This window comes from Rhinoderma darwinii, chromosome 5 (assembly GCF_050947455.1).
Source record: "Rhinoderma darwinii isolate aRhiDar2 chromosome 5, aRhiDar2.hap1, whole genome shotgun sequence".
NCBI lineage: Eukaryota > Metazoa > Chordata > Amphibia > Anura > Rhinodermatidae > Rhinoderma > Rhinoderma darwinii.
Genome location: NC_134691.1, coordinates 28,055,945 through 28,082,471, shown reverse-complemented (window position 1 = coordinate 28,082,471; position 26,527 = coordinate 28,055,945). Strand labels below are relative to the sequence as shown.

General features: G+C 45.3%; 1 protein-coding gene across 10 annotated transcripts in view; it reads right to left on the bottom strand.

The window, feature by feature from the left end:
• Positions 1–26,527, bottom strand: part of ENPP2 (ectonucleotide pyrophosphatase/phosphodiesterase 2) — a 129,718-nt gene that overhangs the window by 56,999 nt on the left and 46,192 nt on the right. For 6 of the 10 annotated variants that reach the window (XM_075825788.1, XM_075825791.1, XM_075825793.1 and 3 more), the window contains exons 1-2: positions 22,913–23,022; positions 22,631–22,736 (exon numbers count right to left, since the gene is read on the bottom strand). In XM_075825788.1, coding sequence (XP_075681903.1) covers positions 22,631–22,736; positions 22,913–22,945 — 139 coding nt within the window. In that variant the 5' untranslated portion in view covers positions 22,946–23,022. Of the gene's footprint in view, positions 1–22,630; positions 22,737–22,912; positions 23,023–26,527 lie in introns of those variants that run through there. The other 4 variants (XM_075825798.1, XM_075825795.1, XM_075825797.1 and 1 more) reach the window with 2 other exon arrangements.

The window sequence follows — 26,527 nt, the reverse complement described above, 5'->3', positions numbered from 1 at the left end:
GCCACCCACAGATGTGCAGGTCGTGTAATCAATGAATATTTTATTTTTTGTTTATTTGGTCACATTCCAAGAACCGTAACATTTTTATTTTTCCGATGTAGCTGTATGAGGTCTTGTTTTTTTGCAGGACAAGTTGGTTTTTTCAATGGCAGCATTTTGGAGTACATATAACTTTTTGATGAAATGTTATTTTTTGGGGGAGGGAATGCCAAAAAACCAAACAGTTTCGCCATTGGTTTTTAATTATTTTTTTGCCGTTTACTGTGCGGTAAAAATGTGTCAATACCAAAGACGTATAGTTTATTTTACCATTTAGCACTATTGCACAATTTAAAAAAAAATTATAATTTGTTGCTGCATCTGGAGATCCATAATTTTTTATTTTTCTGTCGATGTAGCCATATGACATCTTGTTTTTTTGCAGGATGAGTTGTACTAATCCCGCCTTTGTTCTTTGCGTTTTTTTGTGCCTTTGGTATAACAAATAAGTTATTTTTGATCTACGGGTCTTTTTTTGTTTTAACTATTTAAAAAGTAATCATTTTTAACTAAAAAAAAAAGGTTGGTTTCCGATGGGGTGACCGAGGGAGTCCCCTCCCCCTATCAAACCGCTTAGATGCCACGGTTAAATGGCCGGGATGGGAATTTGCTCGATAATTTACGGTGCTTTGCATTAAGTACAAGCCACCAGTGCTGTATGTGTATGGTGCAGGACGGGAAGTGGTTAAAGTGACCGCCATTGAACACCAGATTTAAGAAAATTTAACCCGTTCCAAAAATTTTGTGCCGATTTATTTCTTAATATATCTTTATAGCATTCAGAGCTCATTTTTCAGAACAATAGTTCTATATCCCCTGCATCTGCGTTAGAGGCTCCGTCACAAATCCGGCCAAAACCACCACAAACACCATGACGGAAACCCTACAAAACCTGATAAAATCAATGGGTTCTGTCGTGCACCGATAGTGTCCATCATGCAAAGGCTTCAGCACTTCTCTGTATCACAAAAAAAATAAAAAATATCTATCAAGAAATTAAAAAAGCACAGAATGTTGGTCCTAAATGGTTAAGAGGTGGAGATTCACTTTGAATAGAAACCTTTGTAGGCATTTATTTTCTTCTTAAATCTATTTATGTGATTGCAACTTTTTTTTTTATTTTTTTTATTGACTTCTTAAAAACAACATTTTTGTTTTTTACGATACAGCTTCTATGTATCCTCTATACATAGAAGCGGTATCATTCACTGAAATGAACGAACGGCTTGGCTGAGAGCGGCTCTTGTGTGTGTCTAAGGGCGGATTTACACGAACGTGATATACGTCCGTGCAACACGCGTGATTTTCACGCGCCTCGCACGGACCTATATTTGTTTATGGGGCCGTGCAGAAAGCCCGTGATTTTTACGCAGCGGGTGTTCGCTGCGTAAAACTCACGACATGTCCTATATTTCTGCATTTCTCGCGCATCGCGCACACATTGAAGTCAATGGGTGCGTGAAAATCACGCGCAGCACACGGAAGCACTTACGTGGGACGCGCGTGATCCGCGCAACAGCAGTAAAAAGTATGGCCGGAATATCCGCTGCGGAAAACTGCACGTAAAAAAAAAAAAAAAAAAGTAATACTTATCTGTAGCCATGGCGACACATCCCTGTACCATCCAGCAGCCGGGCCTCCTGGGATGACATTTCATCCCATTTGACCTCTGCAACCTGTGGTTGGTTACGGTGTTCGCATGGGATGACATGTCGTTTCAGGAACCCGGCCTGGATGAAGAAGCACAGAATTCTGGGTAAGCATAAGATTTTTATTTTTTTTCTGAGTTGCGATTTTTGCGGCAGAATTTCAGCTTTTTCGATGCAAAATTCGTAACCTCTGCTATTTGCTGCGGGTTTTACCTCCCCATAAAGTTCAATAGGGAAAATTTGCAACAGAAAAGCAGCGATTACGCAAATACAATTGACGTGCTGCAGATTTAAAAACTGCACGTCAATTTCTGAGCAGTTTTTCCGCTTATTTACCCAGCGTGTGGATAAGATTTGTTCAAATCCACGTGTGAACCCGGCCTAACAGGGTCATACGTTTATACAAAAATCACACAACAGGTAACACGGCCTCAATCGAATCGAATCTGGACCGGTTTGTTCCCGTAGAATTAGTAATCTACCAGAATTGGTTACGATGTGTATCCAGAAAAAAAAAAAAAAAAGAGCAAAAACAAGTGTGTGTGTGTGTGTGTGTGTGTGTGCGCGCGCGTGCGTGTGAATGTGTGCGTTATATTTATGACCACTCTAACATGGACGAGGAAGATGGCAAGATCGGCTGCGAGATCCACCATGCTCACACATGGAGCAAGAAAATAAAACTGATAAACCAAGGAAAACTAAAATCAATAGGAAACTTACAGTGTACAGTTGCAATTTTTGGGATTTAAACCAACACGCAGGAAATTCGAGCGCTTTCCAAATAGATCGGTCAATGAAATAATACAACGTGTACAGCATTCTGGGTGTCCGATACCCAAAGACAACAGGAAGTAGCTAGCTTGAGGTTTGAAGTACATAACTCAGCGAGAGGATCCTTCACCTGGGGCCAAGATTCGATTCGCTGCCCTAACCCGGTCTCTAAAATACCCTGGTCGAGGCAGAGTATCTACCAACACTGGGAACATGTTCCCTTTGCTATATCCCTGGCACATCAACAAAATAAGTCAGACGTGATAACTCGAAGACACCCTATTATAGGCTATGTACACCTTTGAAAGGGATAGAGAGATAGAGATATATAGATATATAGATATATAGATACACATACACATACATACACACACTATACAAAAATCAGGCAGCACTCCGTTTTTCAAGGTGAAACAAGAGGGTACTTTATTGTCCCATAGACAGCAACGTTTCAGCTCCTTCCACTGGGCTTGAGAAAGGCTCCAGTGGAAGGAGCTGAAACGTTGCTGTCTATGGGACAATAAAGTACCCTCTTGTTTCACCTTGAAAAACGGAGTGCTGCCTGATTTTTGTATCGTATAGAATTGGGATTTTGGTCTGCTCCCGTTGGCTTGCACCCATACAATACTGGTGCTGCTGGATATATTTGTTCATCTATATATATATATATATATATATATATATATATATATATATATATATATATATATGGGGAGCAGAAGTTACAGTTGCACTTGGCTGTGGTTTTAACACCCTTTTAGGCCGGATTCACACGTAGCGTAAATACTGTGGATTTTCCGCATCAGATTTAGTTGCGGAAAATCCGCAGCATAACACAGTAGCAGCAGAGTGGATGAGATTTGAACAAATCTCATCCACACGCTGCGTAAATGCTAGGCAGGAAAAAAAAAAACTGAAATATACCTGCGTTGCGTTTTTTTTTTTGTTTTTCTTTTTAAATCTGCAGCATTTCAATTGCATTTGCGTAATCGCTGCCATTTTGTTGCATTTTTTCCCCATTGAATTCAAAGAGGAGGAGATAAGACCCAAAACAAATAGCAGACGTTGCGTTTTTTTGTGGCGGATAAAGTACAATATCGCTACTCAGGGGAAAAAAAAAAAATCTTACTTACACAGAATTCTGCGCTTCTTAATCCAGGCCGGCCTCCTGGGATGACGTTTCCTCCCATGTAACTGCTGCAGCCAATCACAGGCTACAGTGGTCACATGGGATAAAACATTATCCCAGGATGCGGGACATCAGAGGGATGCGTCACCATTACTACAGGTAAGTATGAAACTTTTATTTTTTATTATTATCTGCAGTTTTCTGCAGGGGACATTCCCTATGGTGACCAGGGCGAATACGCGGTGTGTAATACACATCGTGTGCATTCGGCCTTAGGGAGGATTTACACGAGCGTGTGCGTTTTGCGCACGCAAAAGGTACTTAAAAGCTTCGTGTGTCATCACCATATGATGCGCGGCTGCGTGATTTTCGCGCAGCCGCCATCATTATGACACTCTGTATGTTTGTAAACAGAAAAGCACGTGGTGCTTTTCAGTTTTCATTAATACTTTTTACTGCCGTTACGCGAATCACGCGCGTCCCACGGAAGTGCTTCCGTGTGCTGCGCGTGATTTTCACGCACCCATTGACTTCAATGGGTGCGTGTTAAGCGAGAAACACAGAAATATAGGACATGTCGTGAGTTTTAAAAAAATTTAAAAATCACGGACTGTCTGCACGGTCCCATAGACTAATAGAGGTCCGTGCGAGGCGCGTGAAAATCACGCGTGTTGTTCGTGTAAATCCGCCCTTTGTCACACACCTTTATGAACTTTTTGGACACAAGGTAAAGATCCTTATATAAATTTCTACATGACAGCCAACATGCACCCTTGGAGTTAGGATTGCATACACCTCTTTGGAGTCCAAACCTGGTAAAAAAAAAAAAAAATCTACCATGGACTTTGCAGAAAAACATGCAAAATCAGCAAGCATTGCAAAGGGTGAAATCAATTAAAGGGTAACTAAACTTTCAACAAACTTCTGACATGTCATAGTGACATGTCAGAGGTTTTAACTGGTGGGGTCTGAGCACGGAGACCCCCACAGGCCGCTCAAACTAATGAGCGCTGAGCCGCTTGGTTTCTGATCAACTTTTTTCGGAAAGCCGATGTAACGGTGTACGGACTCAATAGAAAGTCTATGAGCCCGTATACAGTTAGATCGGCTTTCCGAAAAAAGCCGATCAGATACCAAGCGGCTCAGCGCTCATCAGAGCGCTTCTGCCGCATCGTTTGAGCGATCAGTGGGGGTCTCAGTGCTCCGACCCCACCAGTCAAAACTTCTGACATGTCACTACGACATAACGTACACTCATATGGTTTGCACAAATCTGTATTTAGAAGCTGGACAAACCCGGGGTCGGGCAGGAGAGGCTTGGCGGAGATTTTATACATTTATGAGCGCTTTTTATTCTGTTACTTTGTGAGTATATAACAAAGTACCAAGAGCTTTTCTCCAACACTGCAGTCTGCGCTATGTTTGTCTGCTTTCATCCTTTGCAGAACCACTTTATGTGATGGCTGAGAGACCCGGCAGTAGAAACACCAAGTTCTGACACTTCATCTACCACATCGAACCTCCTTGATATTGGGGATGGTGAGGACATTTTCCTGGAGTCAGGGTGTTGAATTTTTATCTGGACTATACAGTGTGTAGCCCCATTGCATAGCATTTTTATATAGGTCACTATGACATGTCGAAAGTTTTAGTTACCCTTTAACAAACTTCTAAGACAATTTTGTTTCTTGTAGTGCCCTTTGGTTACATTTTTAACAAAAGGATTGGAAGTCCTCTTTTACCTGGTAAGTGCAGAAGTAATGAAACCCACAAATCCCTCTGTAACTGATGTGACTCCGAGACAACTTTTCAAGAGCGATAAAAAAAACAAAAAACAAAATACTGGAAAAAAATAATAAAAATGCTCATCAGTCGGTCATTGGTTTTCTGGCACGGAACCTGACCCCCTCAGTCCTCCCGGGACCATCGTCATTGTCAGTAATGTTTATGACTGGAATAGGAAACCTCAAAACCTACCAGGTATGGAACATTTTCTTAACCTCCAACTATTAAACAAGCCCCGTGTCTGCTCCTGACAATTATCGAATTTATAAAGGACATGAAACATTCTGAGCAAATAACCAACACGACCGTTAAAGCCGCACTCAGCGAAAACAAGTTTCATACCGTTTTACAACCCCTGCTTTTCAGCTCTGTTCGTTTCTATGCCCCTGGGAGCAGCAGTTGCTTTAACATGGCAGAAACAAGAGTAATGACATGTAATAATAACCCTGGGCTCTGGGGCTGGAAAAAGAAGGGACAGATTGTACGCAAAATATAGAGCAAATTGTTACTTGACTCTTTTCCTGACAATCGGACATCAGTCACATTTAAAGAAGTGACACGCAAAAATCCTTATCAAATACTATACACTGTGACATTGGTTTAGTCCAGCAACCAATAATCCAGAATGTCCTATAATCCGGCAGAACCGCAGTATAATGTGGAATTTCCCAACGCCAGAAGCATAAGGGCTTGTCCACACGTAGTGGAATTGCTGCGTATTTTCCGTCCGGAATTACAGACGGAAAATTCGCAGCAGAATACAGTAGCAGCAAAGTGGGTGAGATTTAACAAATATCATACACAGGCTGCGTAAAATTTCAGAGCGGAAACTCAACTGCGGTGCGTATTCTTCGCACCGCACCATGTCAATTTCTGCTGCGGAAAGTGGACTGAAATGCTGCGTTTTTCAGAGGAGAGGTCACCATCCCCCAACATTGAGAAAAACACAGCAAAAAACACAGGAAATGGTGCAGATTTTCCGCAGCGGAATTTCTGCTAATATCGGCGGTTTGTTGCAGAAATTTTATGCAGCAATTCCGTTACGTGTGGACAAACCCTAGGAGCGGAGGAGAGAGGACCGGTCACCTGAACTGGGGGTTACCATTTCCCTGGTCAATAGGATGTGCCCTGCACAGTCGGACAAATCATTAATCAGCGATGACAGCGTCAGACTATATAAAGATCACAACCTATTGACTAGAACAGTAACAGCCAGCCGTCAATTTACTCCTATATTCCCCGAAGGGATTAGAGAGGAATGGCACATGAAAATATGCTCCAGAATTGTTATTATGGAGAATACAAGTATTAACTAAAACAAACATGTCAGGAGAGGTAACAGCTCCCCTATACAATACCACACAGGAGAACAAACAGCTCCTCCATACTACACCACACAGGAGAGCTGACATATCCTCTATACTACACCACACAGGAGAGCTGACAGCTCCTCTATACTACACCACACGGGAGAGCTGACAGATCCTCTATACTACACCACACAGGAGAGCTGACAGATCCTCTATACTACACCACACAGGAGAGCTGACAGCTCCTCTATACTACACCACACAGGAGAGATGACAGATCCTCTATACTACACCACACAGGAGAGCTGACAGATCCTCTATACTACACCACACAGGAGAGCTGACAGCTCCTCTATACTACACCACACAGGGGTGCTGACAGATCCTCTATACTACACCACACAGCAGAGCTGACAGCTCCTCTATACTACACCACACAGGGGTGCTGACAGCTCCTCTATACTACACCACACAGGGGTGCTGACAGCTCCTCTATACTACACCACACAGGCGTGCTGACAGCTCCTCTATACTACACCACACAGGAGAGCTGACAGATCCTCTATACTACACCACACAGGAGAGATGACAGATCCTCTATACTACACCACACAGGAGAGCTGACAGATCCTCTATACTACACCACACAGGAGAACTGACAGCTCCTCTATACTACACCACACAGGAGAGCTGACATATCCTCTATAATATACCACACAGGAGAGCTGACAGCTCCTCTATACTACACCACACAGGAGAGATGACAGATCCTCTATACTACACCACACAGGAGAGCTGACAGATCCTCTATACTACACCACACAGGAGAGCTGACAGATCCTCTATACTACACCACACAGGAGAGCTGACAGATCCTCTATACTACACCACACAGGGGTGCTGACAGCTCCTCTATACTACACCACACAGGAGAGCTGACAGATCCTCTACTACACCACACAGCAGAGCTGACAGCTCCTCTATACTACACCACACAGGGGTGCTGACAGCTCCTCTATACTACACCACACAGGCGTGCTGACAGCTCCTCTATACTACACCACACAGCAGAGCTGACAGCTCCTCTATACTACACCACACAGGAGAACAAACAGCTCCTCTATACTACACCACACAGGAGAGCTGACTGATCCTCTATACTACACCACACAGGGGAGCTGACAGCTCCTCTATACTACACCACACAGGGGAGCTGACAGATCCTCTATACTACACCACACAGGAGAGCTGACAGATCCTCTATACTACACCACACAGGAGAGCTGACAGCTCCTCTATACTACACCACACAGGAGAGCTGACAGATCCTCTATACTACACCACACAGGAGAGCTGACAGCTCCTCTATACTACACCACACAGGAGAGCTGACAGCTCCTCTATACTACACCACACAGGGGTGCTGACAGCTCCTCTATACTACACCACACAGGGGTGCTGACAGCTCCTCTATACTACACCACACAGGGGTGCTGACAGCTCCTCTATACTACACCACACAGGGGTGCTGACAGCTCCTCTATACTACACCACACAGGGGTGCTGACAGCTCCTCTATACTACACCACACAGGGGTGCTGACAGCTCCTCTATACTACACCACACAGGGGTGGTGACAGCTCCTCTATACTACACCACACAGGGGTGCTGACAGCTCCTCTATACTACACCACACAGGGGTGCTGACAGCTCCTCTATACTACACCACACAGGAGAGCTGACAGCTCCTCTATACTACACCACACAGGAGAGCTGACAGATCCTCTATACTACACCACCTATACTACACCACACAGGAGAGCTGACAGATCCTCTATACTACACCACCTATACTACACCACACAGGAGAGCTGACAGATCCTCTATACTACACCACACAGGAGAGCTGACAGATCCTCTATACTACACCACATAGGAGAGCTGACAGATCCTCTATACTACACCACACAGGAGAGCTGACAGATCCTCTATACTACACCACACAGGAGAGCTGACAGATCCTCTATACTACACCACACAGGAGAGCTGACAGATCCTCTATACTACACCACACAGGAGAGCTGACAGATCCTCTATACTACACCACACATGAGAGCTGACAGATCATCTATACTACACCACACAGGAGAGCTGACAGATCCTCTATACTACACCACACAGGAGAGCTGACAGATCCTCTATACTACACCACACAGGAGAGCTGACAGCTCCTCTATACTACACCACACAGGAGAGCTGACAGCTCCTCTATACTACACCACACAGGAGAGCTGACAGCTCCTCTATACTACACCACACAGGAGAACTGACAGCTCCTCTATACTACACAACACAGGAGAACTGACAGCTCCTCTATACTACACAACACAGGAGAGCTGACAGATCCTCTATACTACACCACCTATACTACACCACACAGGAGAGCTGACAGATCATCTATAAAAATAAAAAATAAAAACATTTTTCAAGAATGTATATTAAAAAAATAAAAATAAATAAAAATGATCTGCTTACATACACTATTGCTCTGTTAACACTACTAGAGATTGATGTGATATCCAAGTTGATATCATGTCGTTGACAGAGGTGGTCAATCATGGCCCTGCCTTGTGGACGTAATGTCACAGTTCAATGCCATGATTGACTTCCACGGTCATGTGTCAGAATAAGTGTCACATCACTAACTGGCATTTTAAACAGGAGGACCTGCAGGAGGGAGATCGTGGATCGCAGCAACAGAACCCTACATATGGCACAGTAAAGCAGTTTTCCAAAAATTACGCAAATCTTAAGAAATCTGATGTCTAGACTCTGCCATTTGTTCTTTTATTAGTCAGATTGTGTTATTTTACTTTGACCTGTCTTCTTGAAGGTTTCTTTACAATTTTACATATTGTATGGCCATCTGAACCCAGAATATTTAATAATGCAGTTCAAATTGGGTCCCATTGGTGCTGGATTAGAAGGAATTTTACTGTATCTTTCCCTCTCTATATACATCAACCAGATATCAATTTTTGAACTAAGACATAAAAAAGTCTAATAAAAATAATAATACACAAAAACAAAAAAATACTGTCATACAGTGCCCAAACAACGCCATACAGCGTCTAAACCAGGGGTCTCAAGCACGCGGCCCGCAGGCCGCATGCGGCCCCTGGGGCTGTCATCTGCAGCCCGCGGGACACAGAGCCGCTAGTATCGGCTCTGCTCCGAGACTCTGGAATTCCCTGCCATCGCTGTCCACATATGAACAGCGATGTCTGGGGCTTCCCCAGAGCCGGAGTCCCGAGCAGAGCGCTGGTGTCGGCTCTGCTCCGGGACTCTGTGGAATTCCCTGACATCGCTGCCCATATATGGACAGTGTGTCAGGGTCTTCCCCAGAGCGGAGTCCCGGGCAGAGCGCTATTATCAGCTCTGCTCCGGGACTCTGGGGAAGCCTCTGACATCGCTGTCCATACATCGACAATGATGTCAGGGGCTTTCCCAGAGCAGGAGTCCCAGTGAGGTCAGGAGCACAGCTGGAGTCCCAGGAAGAGCCTACCAGCGCTCTGCCTGGGACTCCAGCTCTGGGGTTGCCCCTGACATCTCTGTCCATATATGGACAGTGATGTCAGGAGCAGAGCTGGAATCCCAGGCAGAGTGCCAGAAGCGGCTCTGCTCTGGGACTCCAGCTCTGAGCAAGCCCCTGACATCACTGGGGCAGCCTCTACAGAGGGCACTGGGGCAGCCTCTACAGAGGGCACTGGGGCAGCCTCTACAGAGGGCACTGGGGCAGCCTCTACAGAGGGCACTGGCATTCTCTACAGGGGGCTCTGTGGCCTTCTCTACAGGGGGCTCTGTGGCCTTCTCTACAGGGGGCTCTGTGGCCTTCTCTACAGGGGGCTCTGTGGCCTTCTCTACAGGGGGCACTGTGGCCTTCTCTACAGGGGGCTCTGTGGCCTTCTCTACAGGGGGCTCTGTGGCCTTCTCTACAGGGGGCTCTGTGGCCTTCTCTACAGGGGGCTCTGTGGCCTTCTCTACAGGGGGCACTGTGGCCTTCTCTACAGGGGGCACTGTGGCCTTCTCTACAGGGGGCACTGTGGCCTTCTCTACAGGGGGCACTGTGGCCTTCTCTACAGGGGGCACTGTGGCCTTCTCTACAGGGGGCACTGTGGCCTTCTCTACAGGGGGCACTGTGGCCTTCTCTACAGGGGGCACTGTGGCCTTCTCTACAGGGGGCACTGTGGCCTTCTCTACAGGGGGCACTGTGGCCTTCTCTACAGGGGGCACTGTGGCCTTCTCTACAGGGGGCACTGTGGCCTTCTCTACAGGGGGCACTGTGGCCTTCTCTACAGGGGGCACTGTGGCCTTCTCTACAGGGGGCACTGTGGCCTTCTCTACAGGGGGCACTGTGGCCTTCTCTACAGGGGGCACTGTGGCCTTCTCTACAGGGGGCACTGTGGCCTTCTCTACAGGGGGCACTGTGGCCTTCTCTACAGGGGGCACTGTGGCCTTCTCTACAGGGGGCACTGTGGCCTTCTCTACAGGGGGCACTGTGGCCTTCTCTACAGGGGGCACTGTGGCCTTCTCTACAGGGGGCACTGTGGCCTTCTCTACAGGGGGCACTGTGGCCTTCTCTACAGGGGGCACTGTGGCCTTCTCTACAGGGGGCACTGTGGCCTTCTCTACAGGGGGCACTGTGGCCTTCTCTACAGGGGGCACTGTGGCCTGCTCTACAGGGGGCACTGTGGCCTGCTCTACAGGGGGCACTGTGGCCTGCTCTACAGGGGGCACTGTGGCCTGCTCTACAGGGGGCACTGTGGCCTGCTCTACAGGGGGCACTGTGGCCTGCTCTACAGGGGGCACTGTGGCCTGCTCTACAGGGGGCACTGTGGCCTGCTCTACAGGGGGCACTGTGGCCTGCTCTACAGGGGGCACTGTGGCCTGCTCTACAGGGGGCACTGTGGCCTGCTCTACAGGGGGCACTGTGGCCTGCTCTACAGGGGGCACTGTGGCCTTCTCTACAGGGGGCACTGTGGCCTTCTCTACAGGGGGCACTGTGGCCTTCTCTACAGGGGGCACTGTGGCCTTCTCTACAGGGGGCACTGTGGCCTTCTCTACAGGGGGCACTGTGGCCTTCTCTACAGGGGGCACTGTGGCCTTCTCTACAGGGGGCACTGTGGCCTTCTCTACAGGGGGCACTGTGGCCTTCTCTACAGGGGGCACTGTGGCCTTCTCTACAGGGGGCACTGTGGCCTTCTCTACAGGGGGCAATGTGGCCTTCTCTACAGGGGGCACTGTGGCCTTCTCTACAGGGGGCACTGTGGCCTTCTCTACAGGGGGCACTGTGGCCTTCTCTACAGAGGGCACTGTGGCCTTCTCTACAGAGGGCACTGTGGCCTTCTCTACAGAGGGCACTGTGGCCTTCTCTACAGAGGGCACTGTGGCCTTATCTACAGAGGGCACTGTGGCCTTATCTACAGAGGGCACTGTGGCCTTATCTACAGAGGGCACTGTGGCCTTATCTACAGAGGGCACTGTGGCCTTATCTACAGAGGGCACTGTGGCCTTATCTACAGAGGGCACTGTGGCCTTATCTACAGAGGGCACTGTGGCCTTATCTAGGCGTGTGTTGCATTATCCACAGAGGGCACTGCGGGACCATCCACAGAGGGCACTGCGGCAGCATCCACAGAGGGCACTGCGGCAGCATCCACAGAGGGCACTGCGGCACTATCTAAAAAGGGGCTGCCCAATCTTGACATGTGTGCTAACGGAGCCGTCGGACTGCATTTAGCGACACTTAAACTGGAAAGCTGGATTGTTGAAATAAGCACGTGGAGAAATATCTCAAATTTTAAACCTAGCGCTATTATTATAGTAATGTAGTATTATAGTAGTTCAAATAACTAATTGATTAACAATAATTTTGTATTGTATCAAATTTGAAAGTAATGCGGCCCGTCAACTTCCCATTTTTTCTATATGCGGCCCACTTACCCGGCCGAGTTTGAGACCCCTGGTCTAAACAATAACATCGAGCAAACCTTTATATCAGCTATAAGACTGTCAGCTGCAGTGATGTTCGAATCAACTTGGCAGGTTTGAGATTTTTCCACAAATATTGCATGAAATTTTTAAAGATTTACTCATCTCTAGCTGAAAGTGGAGCAGAAAGTGTCCCACTCAATTGTCAGCTTTTTGGCTGGATCTCATGGTCCTATCATAGCATAGTGTGTGTCATAGGGCAGGGTGGTGGAGTACCCAGTTTCATGAAGGCTTTAAGAAAATTGCATCCCCTGCCCATTCACCTCTTTAGTATTCTATGTGTTAACCATGTTTAATACATCCCATTTAGAGCTTACTGCATTACACCAGAACTGTGGAGAGAACTTTGGAGCTGTGTAGTACTCCAGGCACGTAGAGTAAGGAAAGTTAAACAAAATCCTGGCAAGAAAATTTGAGTTATTGCGGACGTCAGTTTAGCCTTTCACAAGAATCGCTGCTTATCCCATTTTATTTATCCTTACAGCATTAGGATATAATAGACACATGAAAATTGCACGATGAAATCTAAGTCTCTCTGATACCATCTGCTGTGCATTTATTGCTCCTTATTATGAGCCATTTTTGGAGGAGGCCGTTTCAAACACAAGAGAAACATATAATATCCATGTAGATCAGGCACTGGCTGGATTTGAACCTACGACCTCATTGATGTTAGGTAGAAGAGCTAACAAGAACGCCATTAATACCATTTAAAGCCCTCCAAAGTAGACTCATACTTCGGGTTCTTCAAAAACCAGAACACTTAAGTTTGGACATGTCGGAACTGGGCCACCAAAGGATTAGCGAGCCCTTTGGTTGACCCAATTTGACAGAATAACATGACTCAACCACAACAAGGTTCACAAACAATATACTAGTCCTTCTAGATAAATTCAAGATATCAGAGCCTAGAAAGAAAAAAAATAATATGCCCACATACCATTTCTCATCATCGCTGGTGGTCCCAAGGGAACAGAGCCCAACATGGCTTGTGAGTTATATATACACAGTATATAGAAAAGGGGCAACCCACACATAGTACGTTCAAGTCCCCAACCTTACAGAGTAACTCAGCATAGTTTTGGAAATATCATATCCCTCCCATTTTATTTATGTGGTGCCCACATTGAAGACCCATCACCAGTTGGTTGAAAATGTAGCTTGACAGTGGAGAAGAGAAACAGGGAGGCACATAAATAAAAAATAAAAAAGTATTAAGAGATATATATTTTAGTATACAAGTATAAAAAGGGAACACATTCTGTCCTGGAGATTGACCGTGGGGACTTCATGTTATAATTGGTAAATCAGAGAGACAGCGGTGTTTCAATTGTATTGCCCATCACCACGTGATACACATCTTATAATCCTTCTTGTTCCTGCACTTTCTCCCCACTATCCTCCATTTTTCCTAAAAAAAAACATGTGACCGCTTCAGGAGTCCAGTAGGCGCTTTTTTCAAAGAAAAAAAAAAAGGGGGGGGGGGAATAGTGTATGTTAAGCTCTGTTCACATGGGGGTCAACAAGTCATCGTTGGTATCCAATGTACGATGTAGATGTGAACAGAGCCTGAAAACGCCAACTTGTCGGATCCTTGTTTGCTTCTGACAGACCTGAAACTATTGGCCTCAAGCGGCTTGATTTGCAATCTTCTCAAGTGTCCTGCGTGGTAGGCACATTAAACCTGTGTAGCATGAAGAGGGAATGTATTGTACAGTAGATAGAATCTCCTGTGACCACTTCTGATCATATAGCTAAATGTAGGGAAAAAGTGGTCACCCAGACAGGAAATCAAATGACTGCTAGTATCAAAGTGTCATAGTATAATATCAAAGTGTGTAGAATACTAATAGTGATAATATAAAAATAAAAAAAAGGAGCAGTGTACTGCAGTGGAGTTGGACTTTCTTTGCCAATATAATTACCTGTATAATGCAGCATGGCCGATTCTAGCTTTTCTGCTGCCTAATGCGAAAATTTAAATGGCGCCCCCCAGATCTTGAAGGGCTGTTCTACACCACTAGCAGCCTAGTACCACCCAATATCTCGCTGCATACAGTGACTACAGTACTGATTAGAGGCAGAATAAACATTTACATTAAAGGGAATGTGTTGCCAGCAAAACATGTTTTGTTTTTTTTAGTTAAACAATTAGTGTATAGGTGATTAAACATTGTTCTAATTTTTTTTTTTTTTTTCACGAGTCAGGAAATATTATAAATTGGATTCTAATTTATAATATTTTCCATTGCTGGTCACTAGATGGAGCCATTCCCAAAATTGCAGCATTGCATGTGGTAAAGCAACCTCATTGCTTTATGCTGCAAAATTGGGTAAAAAGCCCTCGCTCTAGTGAGCTCTCAGCATCCCCCCCTCCTTTATCCTGGCTAGTGCCGGGAGAAACGAGGGGTTTGAACTGTCTAACCTCCTACACTGTGTGTCGCCATTTTTTTAGCTAACACTCAGTGTAGAAGGTTTACATACAGTAGTAAACACACAGTAAAACACGAACATACATAGAAATCCCTTACTTGCTCCAGTCGCCGCCGCTCCCTCCGGTCCATCCGCTCCGTCTGCTGCCGCTGCTCCATGTGCACAAGTCCGGAAGCCGCGACCGGAAGTAGTAATCTTACTGTCCGGACGCGACTTCCGGTCCACAGGAAAATGGCGCCGGACGGCGCGCATTTCAAATTGAATATGCGCCGTTCTCACACAGCGGCGTACATGTTAGTGGATGGAACGGGCCCCGTTCGCAGTCCCTATGGGACTGGAGCTGCCGTATTCCATGTCTGTATGTGTCGTTAATCGACACATACAGAAATGGAAAAAAAAATGGCAGCCCCCATAGGGAAGAAAAAGTGTAAAAATAAGAAAAAGTAACACACAAATTAATCCAAACGTTTTTAATAAAGCACTAACATCTTTAACATATTAAAAAAAAAAAATGTGGTGACACTGTTCCTTTAAGTGACTCACAGGTGACGTCTCCATCCATTCCAGACCTCTAAGATGACTTCTCCCGGCCACAGCCCATTTCTGCAGTTTTCAGCTCAGATGTCTTCAGCTTCTCACTTTTCAAACATTTCTGCAACTATAAACGAAGATAAAATTCTCATGGTGTCACACACACAACGCCCCTAAATATAATAGCGCCATACACTGCATCTCTAAATATAATAGTGCCTTACACTATGTCCCTGAGTATAATAGCACCATACAATTTGTCCCTGCTTATAATAGCACCATAGACTTGTGCCCCCTGTAGATAGTACCCCCTCTAGACAGTGCCCCATATACATAGTGCCCCTATAGAGCCTCCTGTAGATATTTCCCCATAGAGCCCCCCATAGAGAGCGCACCCCGTAGATAGTGCCCTACATAGATCCCCCTGTAGATAGTGCCTCACATATGGCCACCACCTGTAGATCGTGCTCCACATATAGCCCACCCTGTACATTGTGCTCCACCTATAGCCCCCCTGTAGGTAGTGCTCCACATATAGCCCCCCCCCCACATACAGCCCCCCTGTAGGTAGTGCTCCACATATAGTCCCCACATACAGCCCCCCTGTAGTTAGTGCTCCACATATAGCCCCCCACATACAGCCCCCTTGTAGGTAGTGCTCCACATATAGCCCCCCCACACACACACACAGCCCCCGTGTAGGTAGTGCTCCACATATAGCCCCCCACATACAGCCCCCTTGTAGGTAGTGCTCCACATATAGCCCCCCCCCCACATACAGCCCCCGTGTAGGTAGTGCTCCACATATAGCCCCCCACATAGGTAGTGCTCCACATATAGCCCCCCACATAGGTAGTGCTCCACATATAGCCCCTGTAGATCGTGCTCCACCTACAGCCCCCAGATAAGCCCCTCTGTTGGTAGTGTTCCACATACAGCCCCCCTGAAGCTAGTGCTCCACATATAGCCCCCCCCCCACATAGGCAGTACTCCACATATAGCCCCCACATACAGCCCCCTGTAGATAGTGCTCCACATATAGCCCCCCATATACAGCCCCCCTGTAGGTAGTGCTCCACATACAGCCCCCTGTAGGTAGTGCTCCCCATATAACCCCCCCACATAGGTAGTGCTCCACATATAGCCCCCACATACAGCCCCCCCAGTAGGTAGTGCTCCACATATAGCCCCTCACATACAGCCCCCCTGTAGATAGTGCTCCACCTATAGCCCCTCTGTAGGTAGTGCTCCACATACAGCCCCCCTGTAGGTAGTGCTCCACATATAGCTCCCCATATACTGCCCCCCTGTAGGTAGTGCTCCACATACAGCCCCCTGTAGGTAGTGCTCCCCATATAACCCCCCACATAGGTAGTGCTCCACATATAGCCCCCACATACAGCCCTCCAGTAGGTAGTGCTCCTCCTATAGCCCCCAGATACAGCCCCTCTGTAGGTAGTGCTCCACATACAGCCCCCCTGTAGGTAGTGCTCCACATATAGCCCCCCACATAGGTAGTGTCCCACATATAGCTATTCACATACAGCCCCCCGGTAGGTAGTGCTCCACATATAGCCCCCCACATAGGCAGTGCTCCACATACAGCCCCCCCTGTAGGTAGTGCTCCCCATATAACCCCCCACATAGGTAGTGCTCCACATATAGCCCCCACATACAGCCCCCCAGTAGGTAGTGCTCCAATATATAGCCCCTCACATACAGCCCCCTTGTAGATAGTGCTCCTCCTATAGCCCCCAGATACAGCCCCTCTGTAGGTAGTGCTCCACATACAGCCCCCCTGTAGGTAGTGCTCCACATACAGCCCCCCACATAGGTAGTGTCCCACATATAGCTCCCCACATACAGCCCCCCAGTAGGTAGTGCTCCACATATAGCCCCCCACATAGGCAGTGCTCCACATACAGCCCCCCCTGTAGGTAGTGCTCCACATATAGCCCCCCACATAGGTAGTGCTCCACATACAGCCCCCCTCTAAGTAGTGCTCGACATATAGCCCCCCACATAGGTAGTGCTCCACATATAGCCCCCCACATACAGCCCCCCAGTAGGTAGTGCTCCACATATAGCCCCCCACATACAGCCCCCCAGTAGGTAGTGCCCCTCACACTTAACAGAAAAAAAAATGAAAACTTGACATACTCACCTAAACCCATTCCCGTGCTATCCTCTTGCGGCTTGCTCTGAGCAGGTCTGCTGGGGCTGGTACGGTGATGGTAGCTGGTTTCAGTGGTGCCGCCACCCCTTCAGAGAGGCAGCAGGCTGCAGCCTGAGACGAGATGATCATCTCGCCTCATGGACGGTGTGGCCCTGTAATGCAGAGTTGTAGCTAGGCTTCATTCACACAAGGCAAAGATTCAGTTTGCTGCCGTAGCTTTGTATCTAAAATACCAGGATAGAGGCAGAGAGGCTTGTTGGTGTCCACATGGCACCAAGCAACAGGTTGCTTGAATACAATAATAGACGATTATGATTTTCCATAGACAACAGTATGGAGGAGAGGGGTCTCTCTTAGAAAAGTACTGGTTACTCATGTAACATACTATAGGTAGACGCACTGCATTATTCAGCTTCCACGAAGAGAGCCAGCATTTAAATGCGTGCAAGGGAATTCCCAAAAAGTCACCACCTCATCTCGACCATATACTGTGCTGACTTGAGAGATCAGACTTTAAAAATACCAGAGAATCAAGATTGTATCAGCTGTTTCCTAGTAGGAAATATCTATCTTGTAGGTCCAGTAATACGATCATAATACTGCCCAAATAATGGAGCAAATGGTGCCTATATAATACCAATATATAGAACCAAATCACAGTAAAATGCACTGCCCACATGATACTATCAGAGTGCCAAAATAAGGTGTCGTATAGTGAGCACATAATGCCATACAGTACCCAAATACCACCATACATAATTAATACGGATGATAAAAGTCCATTTAATTCAACCCAGAATTGTAACCCATAACAACCAGTCCAAGCGATTAGCAGATGTCGCAACTTGCAGTCCAATGAAAGTTGCCAAGTGATTGTTTGATATGGATCCTGTACAGTTGCACACAAAGTCCCTATGGGTATGTGTTACTGCCCGGTAGACAGTCCATGTGCTGCCACATGGCATCAAATTCTACCTTACAAGCAATGCTTCTAGGTCAGAATGCCACAATTTTCCCTCATGGATTCCATCGGATTCAGAGGTGCAGTATGGGCCCCTAGCAGCACAGGACATCATGTTTTATGGATCCGTAATATGGTAGTGAGAATGAGCCCAAAAAGCGCGAGTCGTGTTTAATAAATATAAAGCTCATGTTCGGTTGCTTTGTTGCCCCAGACACATTGCAATAAGCTGTAATGTAAAGGAACAGAACAATGATGATTGTATTATTAGGCTATGTTCATACATTGCAGTCATCTGATGAACACAGCCTTTACTTATCTGCGATCAGTAGATTTTGTAAAAATCAATTTTTCTCGTGCAGGCCGTATTCATGAGCTGCGGCTCGCCCAGCCCACCCGACACTCATTGACAGCTTTCTCCACATACTATGCTTAGGGAGAAAGCTGCCAATAAGTGGCGGGTGGGCCGCAGCTCATGAATACAGCCTGCATGAGAAAAAGTGATTTTTACAAAAACTACTGATCACAGATAAGTAAGTAAGACCGCGTTGGAATCCGGGTCCATGGCACTACTTTATGCGGGCCCCAGATATGGCAGCATAAATTGGTGAGGGATTTCCTTTCAGGGGTTCCCTTTTAGGAGTTTTTCCACCATCCACAGGAAAGGGGATAAGTGTCTGACCGCTATGACCCTAAGGGTATGTGCACACGATAGCTGCCTTTTACGTCTGAAATTACAGACTGTTTTCAGGAGAAAACAGCTCCGTTGTTTCAGACGTAATTGCTCCTCCTCGTATTATGCAAGGCGTCTTTGACGGCCGTAAATTTGAGCTGTGCTTCATTGAATTCAATGAAAAACGGCTCAAATTACGTCCAAAGAAGTGTCCTGCACTTCTTTGACGAGGCAGTCATTTTACGCGTCGTCGTTTGACAGCTGTCAAACGACGACGCGTAAATGACAGGTCGTCGGCACAGTACATCGGCAAACCCATTCAAACGAATGGCCAGATGTTTGCCGACGTATTGTAGCCGTATTTTCAGGCGTAAATCGAGCCATAATGCGCCTCGTTTACGCCTGGAAATTGGTCGTGTGAATCCAGCCTTACCGTTTGCGAGAACAGGGGCCTCGTGTCTCCCGTTTAAAAGGTCAGGCCGAGCTTTCATTTGGTTCATTCGGATATCAGAATGTTATCCATGGTTTTATAAGGGGATTGTTGGTAAACTCAGAAATTTATCACAATGCAGCCCCCAAAAACTACATTGCCAAATTCAACTCTGCATGTTTAAGTAAACTGGGCACCAGCCTAAGTCACCACACCAGTGTGAATATATTTTAGCTTCATTTACCGGTTTCTGCATCTTTTTTTGCAACCAGATTTTACTATATACCTCATTCCCCTTACAACAATAATGGAGGAGGGAGTCTTTGGTTAGGGGACATGCACATTAAAAGTACTTTTACTAATTCAGGGTTTAGTCAAACACAGTGCCTCGGGCAATTGTAAATACAGCCCTGATACACATTCCCAGCATGCTACGCCTGAAGTCATGACTAAATGTAAGACAAGACTTCTGATGCTTCCAGTCTCACCACTACTATGAAAATGTTAAGAAAAAAACCTGCGTAAGGCTAAATTCGCACTGTGTTTATCGGGACCATTTAAACGTAGTATCCCAGACAATACCACCTCCCGAACCTGCCATAAGTTAACAAAACAGACCATCTCTAATACCCTATTGGTTGAAAATGGATCTCCTGATTGGCTCCTGGCTTGTGATATAAGACCCGATTCACATCTCCTTTGGAGGCTCCTCTAGAGGCCTCCGTCACAGATCCAGCCAAAAATAATAGTGTAGCAAGCTGCTCTATTGTTTCCGGTAAACCGAACAGACACCATGATGTAAAGCCAACGGAACGGAATTGATTAAAGTGAATGAGTTCCATTGGGCACGATGGCGTTCGTCGCACAACGGAACTAGTGTTTCCAGTATTTTAGTTGTTCTGCTCCTCTGACGGAGCAGAACAACGGAAAGACCAACACAGAGGTGTACAAGGCCTTAGTGCGCTTACACACAACCGAGATCGGACCGTGAAAAACAGTCAGAGCGTTGGCTGGATTTCCCAGGCCAACCACGGTTCAGGTGAACGGGACTCCTGGCATCATAGACATTTTATGATCCTAGGAGTCCCTGACTTCCCACGGAACTGCTGTTCCGTACTGAATAAAACGGTACAGTAAAGAACAGCAGTTCCGCGGGAAGGCAGGGACTCCTAGCATCATAAAATGTTTATTATGCCAGGAGTCCCGTTCACCTGGACCATGGTCGGGCCGGGAAATCCAGCGGATACTCGGACCTTTTTTCACGGCCCGATCTCGTGTGCAAGAGCACTTAGTGTTAATAGGCAGAAAAACACTGTAGAATACACTTTGCTTCATGGCACATATGCAATGTACATCCGTACTATACCCACCAATTATCTGCTTGTCTATGGTCAATTTAAAGTTTAACATCACTGAAAAGATCATATGAACTTACGAGTTCCTCTTTGGGGTCCTTACCCATAAAAGTTGCTATGTCTGTCCCTGTGACTGCAGAACGGACATAGGAAACAAGTTGCCCCCATTGAATTCATTTTTCGAACAAAATAGCTCTGTAAAGGTTAAAACTAATTGATTTGACCTTGTAGAGCCGCGTTTTTGTTAGTTAGGTAAACAAATTACCGGTGACTACTATTTTACTCTAGGTTTCAAGCAGCACAAAAACAGCTAAAGCCCCGCTACAGTGTGAGGACCCCATCAAACAACTCCACATATCTCAGCTTCCTGGATGTTTGACATAGGGGGAAGTAGGATATAAGACATAACTGAAGCGACACATGAAGTTCTAGGTTTTGAGTGAAACTACGTACACCAAGTCATCGTATATGACGTGATGTACAGGAGGATGAATTAGAAAATGCCACTCGAGTACGTTAATTATAATTCCATATGGAACAGCCGGGGGACTCACTCGGATTTCCCGATTTACACTAGTTTTTTCCCTTACATTATTAATTAATATCTTAAAGTGATAGTCTCCATTAGTTCACACCATAATACATTGTAGCTATAGCTGGCCATACACTAAATAACTGTCTGCCGAAAGTGCATGGGGATTTCAATGCGGAGAAAGGAAGAAGCTGCTGACAGACACCTCTGGGAGCAGCTTATGTCATGTGGGAACAAAGAATCATGCATGCCCGATCCTTCATTCTACCGACATCTGCTGACAGGGGAGAATAGGCTGGCCCCCATACACAATAGATAAGGGGTCAAAAGCCTTCAGCACTCCAGCTGTTGTAAAACTACAATTCCCAGCATGCCCTCACTGCCTTTGGATGGAGTAATAAAGACTTTGGCTGTCCAGGCATGCTGGGAGTTGTAGTTTGACAACAGATCATTGGCCGATCCTGCTGAAATCCCTGAGTTTTGGCAAAAATGTATGGGCCCCTCACTGCATCCACAGTACCAGACCTAAAGAGCTGGCATCGAACAGCTTACAAATTGGGATACCAGTCTATATAAGCGATCTGTGACCAAGCCAGATCAACTGCATGTGTTAAAATTAATATTTTTAATTAAAATAAAAATATAATTAAATTGCAAACTTGATGTATAAAAACCTAATTCCCAAATTGCTACGGAGAACACGTCCCCAGATCTACAATTGCATTCATAATACCCTATACCGAATAGTTCTACATAAACACGCTCATATTTCAGATCAGGAATAAAATAAAATCAACGTATTTACCTGAGGCGACACCTTCATCCCATTCTGACTCCGATCTTTTCAAGCGATTTGCTGTAAATCCAAAACAAATTTGCACTCCAACGATAAACGTGACAAAGGATACAACCTGCGGGGACAAAAATAGGGGATAAATGTATATGTCAGAGTGCTGGGGAATAAACAAGGCTCTGTCAAAGAACACAGATGTAGCAGAGCTGAGTTTTATCACCATGCAGCAATGGAAGAGTTAAACGACACATTCAGCTCCGCTACATCCAAGCGATGCAACAAAGTCTACCCTACCTGATATAACTGTAAACCACTGCTCAGAGCCATATTACAGGAATCCCTAGGAGCCACTAGATACCGTGTCCCTGTAGGTTCAATGTGTCTGTCTGCAGTGATTGCTGTGAGTTGAGTCTATTAGTTACAACTAATCCCACCTGGTTGAGTTGTCGGCTCTTTCCATTTGTCCAGGGTCTGGTTTCATCATGTTTCACTCACAAATCACAGGCCTGAGTGTAGGAGGTTTCTTGTAGCACCACATCCCCCCTCTTCTCCTCAAACACACACTTCTCTCACACTTAGTTTACTTTTAACATGCTCCAGCACAGACTGTCAATGTACTTTGTAAAGTCCCGAAAAAAGTTCATCTGTAAAGTATATTTCTCTGGAAACGCAAAACATCTGCTTAATGTAAAAATAAACTAAATATAAATCGGCCGGGAGAACAGTAATCGTTCTGGATAGCAAAGCAGGCGGCGGATATGTGCACTGGGTATTACCCCTGCCCAAGCTTCGTGTTACCCTGCACGATAAACGAATGAAAGAAAAATCTTGCACCGTGGTTCGGCTGGATGCACAAAGTTTTCGCTCACATTTTTGGTTAAAAACAATGCGGAGACATGTTACTTTAAAGTGTATGGTAAAATAATACAAAGTCTACATACAGTGTTTCGGCTTGTGGTGTTTTTGTAGTGTTTTAGGGGTCAGTGGCATATATATATATTTTTTTAAATGCAGCATGCTCTGGGTATGGCATTTTTCTCCATAGTCTTATTTATGGGATATAAAAAAAACGCCATTGTTTAGTGTCCCAATCCTGGGTAGTCCATGATTTGGTAACCCAATCCCTAATGAGAATTTCTCTAGTCTCTGGCGTTCAGTGGTTTGGTTCTTCAGTCTCCGGTGTGTAGTGCTTTTGTGCCCTAGTTCCAAATATACAGTAATATGGTCCATCAACCCTGGTGTGGAATGATGTTCCCTAGTCCCTGGTACTTAATAGTTAATGAATTAGTCCTTGGTACTTAGTGGTTTGGTTCTATACTCTCAGGTGTCCAGTGGTTTGGTGCCCTGTTTCCTAGTATTGAGTCTTTTTGTGCCCAAGATCCTGGGAGCCAAGTGTGCTGAGTAAGTTTTCCTTGTCCTGACATTTTCCAGTTTCTAATAAATAATCTGCAACACAATGACCCACGGTCACTGAATATGGACATAGACATTAGATCTTAGTCAGCAGATCGCAATAATATTGGCAACATCATTGGGATCTTCTGACAATGTCTACAGGGCCAATGACAGATATTGGTGGAAACAAGGGTCTAACAGGTTGGATTGCATTGTCTGATCCATTGTTTTCCCCATAGATAAGTGGGAAATGAGATGTCTGACAGCTGCTTATCCCCCAGCTGCATTAAACAGCACATACATTCAGCTTATCCTAGCAATCATGGTAATGAGGTACTCTGGGATGATAGTTGTTGGCCACATTTTGAATGTATGTAGCCATCTTTATTGTAGTGGGACTCTGACTGTGACAAAACATCATGAGAGTCTGCTGTGTGGCAATAGGCTTGCATTATTTGCATTGGGTTTCTTACAAAAGGCAATTTCTTCTCTCTTCTGTAAACCTTGAGAGAAATATACAAAGCTGGAATCATAAATGTGTCTACCATATGTTGCCCTAAATAAATAATTTTCCTTCTTCTAATTCATCATCTGTAATAGATATACGGATTTGGATCTCTGAGAGTACATGGCTTAGTTTGCATTTAGTATACATTAAGTCATACAATGGGCAAGTGAAACGCATTTGTTTTTAATCATATTTGGATAAAATGTTTACAAAGAGGTGCAATATTGCAGAGGTTTGCCTGGTATATTGTAAATGAATACAATGCTATATACTATCTATCCATATTCTTTTTATAGAGAGATAACCCTAGATTCATAAAAAATATCAAATTAACCTTCCTTTAAAACGTACCCTCTTTTGGTGTCGTCTATATACCCATAGGCTATTATGAATTAAAGCTATTCCTATGCATTTTGTAGGAGTATGTAGGGTGCTCCTTTGCTGATTAATCAGTTAACTCCATTTAAAATCCAAAAATGTAGGTGTTACTGGAGGTAAACCCAATATTCCTTTCCCCTCATATCATACAAAGGTCCATGAGGATGAAATATTAAACCATAGACCTATTTAAGCTGCGCATATGCCTGAATAAGACATGGAAAGACTAAAGTGGTCACCTCTAAATTTCTGTCCTAGACTAATGCAATAATCACTCTGCATAATCTTTTATGACCCAACAGAGCCACAATCTGGTTAGTCGGTGAAGAAAATAAACAATAGAGGTGACCGCAGGTGACCCTCCATGTCACTGTTAGCACCGGGACATCTAAAAAAGTTTGGCTGTATGAGGACCCCACCAGCACCAGATATCCCAGCTTCCTTAATTTATATAAGTGTGAGATAATATTGGCATTACTTTTGCAAATATTTTACATATCATTTTTGATTATTGAGTTACAACATACCCTTTTATGTAGGGCACCCATCATGTTTAACATTGTCATAAGACTATATGGAGACCCTATTCTAATGGAGCCATAAAGGGAACCTGTCACAAGCATTTTACCTATTGAACTCTACTCACCCCTTGCTGGCAACTGCTGTCAAAAGTTCATTACTGTTATCCCCTCACTTAAACGCCTCCTACGACCGTAAATATCGGTCTGCAAACATCTTGTGCCTTTTTTGGTAATAATCGGGCAGTCTTGTTGGTTCCTCTTCTTATGACCACCCACCGCCGAAAACTGGCCATAAATGCCTAAATCTGATCTGAGCTAGCGACCATGCCCCCTTAATGTATGGTCCTATACCCTTCCCTGCTTCGCCCAGGCCTCAAATCTAGTTACGGCGCATGCGCCGCTATGGTGTCCCGTAGTGCGCACGCACCAGAAGAGGACATCAATGTGCAAGCGCGGGATTTCGTGTGTGAAGGGGGGATGGTGAGGAGCCGTCAATCAAAAGTAAGGAGACGGGGTTAACTCTGAAAGGTTTGTGGAATAAAGATATGACTCTTTTCGAACAAAGAGCTACTTAGAAGATAATTATAGGTTACATAAAAAAGATTTTTTTTCACCCACTACCACCAGTTATTTCTGGTTTAATAGGTGAAATGCTGGTGACAGGTTCCCTTGAAGTGTTTATATGTCTCTTGATGTTTGGTTGCTTGGCAGGTCACATCAATAGAATCTTAAACTCAATAGCAACAAAATAATGAAAATATAATATAAGTAATCATCATGACACTTGTGCTGTGGAAACAGAACGTGATTGTGAGTCACATGCATAGTAATGGAATTCAGATTAAATATACGGATAAGAGCGGCGGAGCTGAGTGTAAGTGAGGGAATCTTCTTGCTCCAGGGCCCTGTAAATTAGGAGGTATGTTGTGGACATGCATAGACAGCAGAGTTAAGTGTAAGCCCCTTGGGGCCTTCAGTGCAGTGTTATGAGGGCTGTACAGTCATTAGTTTGCATATTGCTTCCTTTATAGCATGGGTGGCCAACCAATAAATATTAGGACGTGAAATCTGGAAACAACCAATAAGAAATAATAAAATATTTGGAGG